Raw genomic sequence first — 8,134 nt, forward strand, 5'->3', positions numbered from 1 at the left:
TGTTATTTCACTCCTGCTTTCAGTAAGCAACTGTACAAAATGTACAATACTGTGTTTCTGGTTTGCTAAAAGTATTAATCTTAGCAGTAAGACAAGTTCACGCCTAAATGAGTTCTCATTTGCTGCTCTAGTGCTAAAGTAATGCTCCAGAAAATAAAATTTTCTATAGCTCTGCAAACTGTAACATGCTAAATTTACTAAGCTCCAGGAGAAAAATAAAATGATCAGAAGAGAAACTAAATACAGCTGGTTCCTCTATTTGCAGTTGGAGAGGGTGGCCTTGGCTTACATCACAGAACTTTTCTCTCCGTTTCCAGCCTCTCCATATCTTTCACATTCTCCTTCTCTGCTGTCTCAGCCCCGCTCCCACCCCCTCCATGGATTCTTTGAACGTGTTTTCCTGGTAAAGGCACAGGGAGTGGAGAGTGAGTGGAGGTCTCTCCTTTCTGAGAACTGGCCCTGCTAACATAGTTTATAGCTGCCTAGAGACAGTATCAGATGTGTATGTGAATCAGGGAGAGAGGCTGCAAAACGGGAGGGAGGATGGAAGCGAGGGAGAAGAGGAGGGCGGTGAGAGAGGGAGTATGAAGGGAGGAGTTTGCAAAAAATGCCAAGCCATGGTTCACTTCAGCAGGCAGTTAAAGTGAGGCCAGGGAGAGGAGAGAGAGAGAAAGAAGGGAAGCAAAAAACCCTCTCTGGGTTTGTAAAATTACTTCTGCTGCAAGCTGAGAAACCTTTTGCCTCCCTGTGTGGAATGAAACATCTACCACTCTGCGTTGTTCTCAAACTATACAGTATGCATCACATAGCATGAGTCATGTTCGTTCACCAGGTTATCAAATTTCATTCTATCAAACTAGTTTTCACTGCTGAAACAACACCAGAAAACTGAATGAAAATATAACAATACATGAACTGCGATACAGAACCTCTTTCCAGATTTCATGTGTATTTACACAGCGATAATACAAAATCTAACAATCGAGTGTAGGTGTAGCACTCTTGTTCTTTACTGGTACAAAATGTTCATACTAAATATTAGGGATGTGCATGGATGTCTGATTATTCGATGAGTCAAAAAGTCAGCGTTGTTGAATACTGAAAAATAAATTGAATCATTTCTGAAGATTTTTTTATGTCGTACAGAAGGGGAACTAAGGTTTATGATGCTGTTTCTGCTCTGAGACATTTAAGAAGTGGAACTAATTTTACGATGCTTCTGCCCGTGTGCTACATGTGCTACAAACACAGTTTCCGTGAAGAGCAGATGGGAGATATGTTGGCAGATTCAGCAAAAACACAACATGAAGTGTGGCGTTATTTAACCTGAGTGGAAAACAAAGTTGAGTGCTCATTATTCAGGATGAAGTTACAGCCCTTTCCACTGTTCTACCAGCACAATGGGACACCACAAAAATGTGGAGCTTCAGTAGCAAAAAAAGACAAGATGGAGCGACAATGATTTGTTGCTCCTAAATGTTCATGCTTCCTCTTAGTGTTGATGGGGGAGTGGGATTTCAAAGGCTGACAGAGTTTGTTGAACGTCCATACACATCGCCTTCACCAAAAACAATTACCAGGACAACGAAGCAGCTACTGTGAAAAGACTGTAATGAAAGCCAGGAAAGTAGCAATAACAACCGAACTGAGCCATGTGTCACCACTGGCTGGTTGCATAGTTGTTTTTGGTTGGGGCTGACTAATCAAATAATCGACTTAAACTGACTTTTTTATTTGACCTGAAAAAATTATTCTAATGCCAATCCCAATTAACTATGATGTCAACTACTAATCCTAAAAAAGTAAGACTGAGCCATTTGCATTTTCTGGCCAACAACAAATTTGTTTTGCATTTCACCTGTTCCTGCTTAAAACAAATGCACTTAAGCAGCTGGACTGTTGTCGATACTCTGCAGTAACCTGATTTCTAAATGCAAATGAGACATCTGGTTTACATAAGCTGGATAAGGGGGGGGAAGTGGTTAACAGCAACATTTCTGCTAAAGAAACCAGATTTTTTTTTTGGGGTAATGTGTACTCTTAACTGGGTTTCTAATGAGAGGTGTATATGAGTGCATTTGCATGACAAAGACTTCACATAGAGTGCTGCTGTGGTAGCAGCATGAAATGAAGAAAGGAATATTTGATTTACAAGCATTGTTGAGGGCTGGACAGAAATCTGATAACTGCCAAGCTGCATGTAAACATGGGTTTTACAGTGAGCAGGCTGCTGTGGTGCAGACAGATTGTTTCCTTATTTCATTCTTTTTTTAAGGGACGGCAGAGGTGCACACTGGCTCCTTTCTTCTGAAAGCAAATAACCTGCTCTAATAACGTAGTTTAGGCTAAATTTCTTCTTCAGCGGAATGTTAAAGGATGGATGCTGAAATTCACCTTTTATCTTGGTCAGCTTTCCTAACCTCCTGGCCATAGCACTGCCAGTGGATACCAAGTACTAGGACCCCTGCAAATAGTAAAGGGGCCACACTAACATTAGCTCTAATCACACACGACCAGGGGCTCTGTTCCTTTATAGACATGAAGATAATATTTGTAAAATCTGGGCTCTAGCATTTCCAATCTACCCCTCTGTTGGTTGTTGGTAAGCTGAGGTATCCCTACTTCAGCCGTTCCACCCCCCCCCCCCCCGTCTCTCTCTTTCTCTGGGTTTCACTTGGTTCTTCTTTCCAAATACCAGACACAAATGCCTGCTGCCCAACTGGTTTGTCTCACTGTCTGTCAAACCCCGAGGACACTGTTGTACTCCTCACCTGCCTCTGCTGGAGAAAGTAAAGGCCTGTGTTCACGTCCCATTCACTTTCAAGTTGTTATTCTGTTACTGAGAAGGAGAAATCTCATTTAAGAATTCTGGAGACAATTGTGCTGCAGCTCTGATATCAACTGCTTTTCAGGACTTCAGAGAAAAATACTGAGAAATGAATTCCAAGTAATGAATAACACTGAGGCTCAGTGTACTTTGTTGTGCATGATGAATAGCCAATTGGCTCAACCTAAGGTAATTCAGGGTTCACAGCCTACGTGTTCCATGTTGTACTTAGCCCATCTGTTCTCTTTTAAAAAAAAAAAAAAAAAAAAGTACAGGAAAAATGTTTGACAGGAAAATATGGTTTAATACGCAGAATTATACAAAAACCTTTATGCATGTCTTCTGGCCCTATGCACCTTTTTCTCTGGCATCACATACATGGAAGCAATAAATTAACCAGCTGAAGCCAAATGCAAGGGAGTGCAAATGAGAAGAGAATGATGGATATATTGAGACTGTTGAACTTAGGTAACAAATCAAAGTTTTTACTTGAAGTTGAGCTTGCTAAGGTGGACTGATCCATGCCAAGTGTATGTTTGACTTGGATGCTCTTGCAGCTGAAAGCAGACTCTTACCATTATGAATAAATATCAGACGTTTCCCAAAGTCATGGCAGTGATGAGAGGCGTGAAAGAACAGGGCACCTATCTGAGTACAAAATGTGAAATTATACTCCCTGAGCTGTCAAACAAATGTTCATTTGCACAAAATACAAACACACGTATTAAAACAGCAGTCTTTCCCAAAATGGCAGGAAACTAACTGAACTTCTGAGTGTGCAAAAATGCCTGCATGCTTTACCCATACTTGAGTCAATAACAAACAATAACAAATCACAGTTAAGGCAGCAGCAGGCTTTAGTGCAGATGCAGTTTGGATGCCAAAGACACATATTAACGCTGAATGTTACCACAGAGGAGGACAGAATGAATGTCAGACCTGTCCAGGAGAGTCCGCTAAGTAGAAGGATTAGCCCTTTATTATTCAGCAGAGTTTGGTTAGCTGAGCTTTCAGAGATGTAAAGCTTATGACGTGCTGTAAGTATAGATTAAGGGTCAATTCAAGTTTACTGCCAAAGGCAGCTCTATCAAAACTCCCAAGGGGGCTGACCAATGACACCAACAACCAATGGACATTTATTAAAGATAGGTTTTATGTCACATATAATACTCTGCTTTGAAAAACAAGCTGTGTTTTTCCTCACAAAATGCTCAATATTGCCTGTAATCCTTCATCACAAAATGTATGTACACATCTTAAACTCAGACTGAAGGTGAGCACAGAGAAACGCTTGCCCTTCAGCAGATAAATGCACATACATCGTTCTGCACAGTGCAAGTTAAACGGCCAAGTGGAGTAAGAGTAAACAAAGCACATTTTTGAATGGAAGGGGACTTTAATATACATTTTGCAGTAGTTAAACAGTATGTGAAAGGAAAAATTAGCTACAGTTTGTCTGCAGAAATGCTGCTATAAAAAAGAACACCTCCTCAGAAAAGTAAAGACGCAACGATCCAAATCCTTCAAAAGTGGACAGGCAGTATGAAATAACATGGATGGCTGTTATGTCACACGCTCTAAACGGATACTTTCTACATACACCAGGCAGAGGAGTTCATTCAGCAGTAGGCTGCTGTCTCTCTCCTGCTCCACAGACAGACTGAAGAAGCTGTTTGTCCCTTGGGCCATACGACTCTTCAACTCCTCCCCGTGAGGAGGTCTGATCTGACTTTTGGACATGGACATGTGATGTCACTACCCAGATACATAATATTATGATCCCACTTCACTATGACACTATACTAACTGCACTTCACACCGTTTACCATCGTTTCTACCTTTGCACACAATGCTCAGTCCTGCACATACTGGCACTGGACACAGGTAACCCATGCACATTTACTTATTATGTATAGTGTATACCTGGTACACATTACTCGATATGCATATACAGTATATACAGATGCAATATGTTATTTGATATATATTTCCCATACTCTTATTTTTGTACTTATTTCTCTTTTTTTTTTTATATACTTTTCCCCTTGTATTTTATTTTTACACTTCTTTACTTTGGGTGCTGTGATTTTGGTAATCATTGCTGTTGCTACCGGATACCTGAATTTCCCTCGGGATCAATAAAGTATCTATCTCTCTATCTATTTGAGGCATACTGACAAATAACATCTGAAAACACATCAAACTCAGTAGCAATTCTGAAACGAGCCTCTTTTTTAAATACCTTATAAATAAAGCAACAGATTTCTTATATAATTTACAGACAACATCACTTTGTAGCAACAAAATGCTGTTATTTTTGCTGTTTTGAAAACTGAGAGATCAATTAAATTCTGTGGTGGTTGCACACAGACAGCCATAAAATAATGCAACATTAGGATGTAAGGCCACCTTGAAATTTGCAATTCTACGAATGTATCATTAACCTCTGCGATATATTATGAAAACAGTGGACCTACTGTGCTGCTACACAGTGGAGTAGACCTGCATGACAGGCAGTATAAATGTGTTTATAAGGGTCTTACCTTGAGACGAGTCTGGTCTGGGAGCAGCAGGGAGGGGTCGCTGGGACCTGGGTTGACTTGAAGGCAGGGCCATCTTGACTGAGCCTACGTACTCAACGTAAGTCCCTGGGAAGTCACCTCTCTGCTTAGTGCGCTCGTTGTACCCGAGGAGCCAGCCGAGGCGCTTGGGCTGCTCCGCGCAGCCCTCCTGGTAGTTCTCCATGGACAGCAGAGAGGCCTTGCTAACTGTCAGCAGGTCTCCGGGCTGCAGATCCAAGTCCTCTTCCTGGTCCTTAGTAAATGCATACAGGGCACGGTACTGGAAACCTTCTGCCGCCATTTTGTTAGGGAGACAAAAATCAAAATGGCCACTGAATAGAGGATTAGATGTTGCAGCCCACTGCAGTGCCACTGCAACAACAGGCTGCTGCTTCACTAAAATCCTCCACACAAACTACAAAGACTGTTGAGTCACTAAATTCTGGTGATGGTGTTAGTTCTGTGGCATGGGGGGTCAGGGGGCCAAAGGGAGAAGGGGGGGAGTCACCCAAAGCTTAGAAGCATTTCTAAAGTTGATAAGATAGTGTTCTGCTGCTGTTAGGTCAACTTCAGATCGCAGCGGTTTCAAACCTGCCCGGTGTTGGTGGACTGCTGCACTTTCCTCAGCTTGATTCCCCGGCTGAGCCAGATGATGGAGCAAAGGGAGAGCGTTGGCAACATGCTCTTTCAAACAGCAAAACCTGCTGGCTGGGTGCTATTGGAGCAGCCGAGTAAAAGACTTTGCCAGTCGAGGGCCATGTGTCGGTGGCTCTCAATGGTCAAATGCAGTGGTCTGATTGGAGAACAGGTGGTAGAGTGGGAAGGTACTTAATCCTCTTCGGTTTTCTCAGGCTCTCACGTGCCCTGGACAGGGATTTCAATCGACCTGAACGACATAAAAGCCCCCCCCAAAAAACAGAAAAGAGAAAAGAAAAATGTTAAATTAATCCTAAAAATAACAACAAAATTAAACCATGAAAAATAAGAAACAATTGTGATTAAAGGTCGATTCTATTCGATAAATAACCTTAAGAAAAGTGGCCCATATCGATGAGAAACAAAGCTTAATGCGGTGCATGAAAATGGCGAACTGCGGCAGCTCCGTGCATTTGTGCAGTCTTCGGTTAGGACAGAGAGAGATCGAATGATGCTGCTGCGTCATAACTAACAGCAAACTGGGTCCCTGGACTGAAGCCTCCGTTCCCTCCACTCTATATTCACACACACTCAGCCTTAACTGACACACCATAGTGTTTTCACAGGAAAAGTTTCACTGTGCAATAAATGTCCCTCACACTTACACAACAGTATCCGAAGAAATTCAACAAATGGTGAAGAAATGTTTTTGCAGAACAAGCATGCACAGGAAACTAAGACCTGCACCATGGCTGCAGGACAACCAGGATTTTCTGAAACATGCAGAACCCCTTGCAACAGTTCACTCTTCGTAGGAGAGAAAAAAGGCAGCTCTGTGCTGCCTCAGAAATATTTTTGGCTTTTTTCTGTCGATGTACTGAGCCTATTACAGATGAGAAAACTGAGAGGACAAATACCTGAGCAACCACAGTCTGTCAGAAAACCACCAAACACCACTTAAAAGAAAAATGTTGCCATGCATAAATCACACTCCTATTCAATCAGATCACTGTATCTAGTGTATATACAGCAAAAAGTCAACTTGTGGACTCATAATGAATATTTTGTGATGTATCTAGTGTATATACAGCAAAAAGTCCATTTGTGGACTCATAATGAATATTCTGTGATAAAAACGATTGTGTTATTATTATTGTATAACAGCCAAATAAAAAGGCTGGATTTTATCAGTAATGAGATGTTCTACTAAACCAAATTCATCAAATCTATCAAACGCACAATATAAAATTTCTAATTTCAGCGTTGAAAAACACTTGATTGTAATGTCCATAGCGAAATACAAAAAAAACCCTTACTGTTTGAATGGGTCAGTAAAATAAAAATGCTGCAAAGTTTTGATTCAAAAGGGCAAATATACCAATGAGTGGACGAGGGAGAGATTAGGGTTTCCAGATTAAGCATGACATCTGTGTTCTGTGGACCAAGCAAGGACAATGGTGCTGTGAACGTCTCTGGACGGGATGGAAGCGTGTCAGTGACAAGCAAGGTAAAAGAGACAGGAGGGTGGATGGAAGTTTTGCTCTTGTATGCGCAGAGTAGGGAGCTATTCAGAGGAATTTTCCAAAACATTCCAACCCATAATAACTATAGGCCTGGTTTTGCGAGGCCCGATGTTGTGCAATCGTTTTATAAACATCCCTGAATGGACAATGTTTTCAACGATGCATTGCAGATGCATAAATAAAATGAGGTGAACGCATTAAAAAAAAAAACCCTGAAACATCCGATTTTCATCTTTGAATGCCAACATGCATGCTTTCGAACCTTAGTCTAGATTATCCCCCACCCCCACGACATTCAGAAAGCAAATGTACAGTCAGTGTAAACCTTTGTGTGTAAGAATATCATCCTCCTAAAAAAGAGTTAGCGTGACAACAGGATGCAGCAGAGTGCAACACTCACCCCACTTTTGGTTCAGAGAGAAGCCGGACAGGCTCAGCCACACTCTCGGTTCAACATCCTTCGAGTCGACAAGCAAGGTGCCAGGCTAGACACGTGGCACTGGCATACCCAACCACAGCCCGCAATCCTCACACCACCATAACTCCCCCCCCCAACCCGAAACCCCCCTCCCTCCTCTCTCCACCTC

General features: G+C 41.9%; 1 protein-coding gene across 2 annotated transcripts in view; it reads right to left on the reverse strand.

Annotated features, from left to right (window-relative positions):
* pik3r2 (phosphoinositide-3-kinase, regulatory subunit 2 (beta)) overlaps window positions 1-8,134 on the reverse strand; it is a 51,529-nt gene that overhangs the window by 20,468 nt on the left and 22,927 nt on the right. The window contains exons 1-2 of one of the 2 annotated variants that reach the window (XM_020616068.1): window positions 7,948-8,073; window positions 5,371-6,274 (exon numbers count right to left, since the gene is read on the reverse strand). In XM_020616068.1, coding sequence (XP_020471724.1) covers window positions 5,371-5,689 — 319 coding nt within the window. In that variant the 5' untranslated portion in view covers window positions 5,690-6,274; window positions 7,948-8,073. Of the gene's footprint in view, window positions 1-5,370; window positions 6,275-7,947; window positions 8,074-8,134 lie in introns of those variants that run through there. The other variant, XM_020616067.1, reaches the window with a different exon arrangement.

The sequence above is a fragment of the Monopterus albus genome, unplaced genomic scaffold (genome assembly GCF_001952655.1).
Source record: "Monopterus albus unplaced genomic scaffold, M_albus_1.0 scaffold172.1, whole genome shotgun sequence".
NCBI classification, from domain to species: domain Eukaryota; kingdom Metazoa; phylum Chordata; class Actinopteri; order Synbranchiformes; family Synbranchidae; genus Monopterus; species Monopterus albus.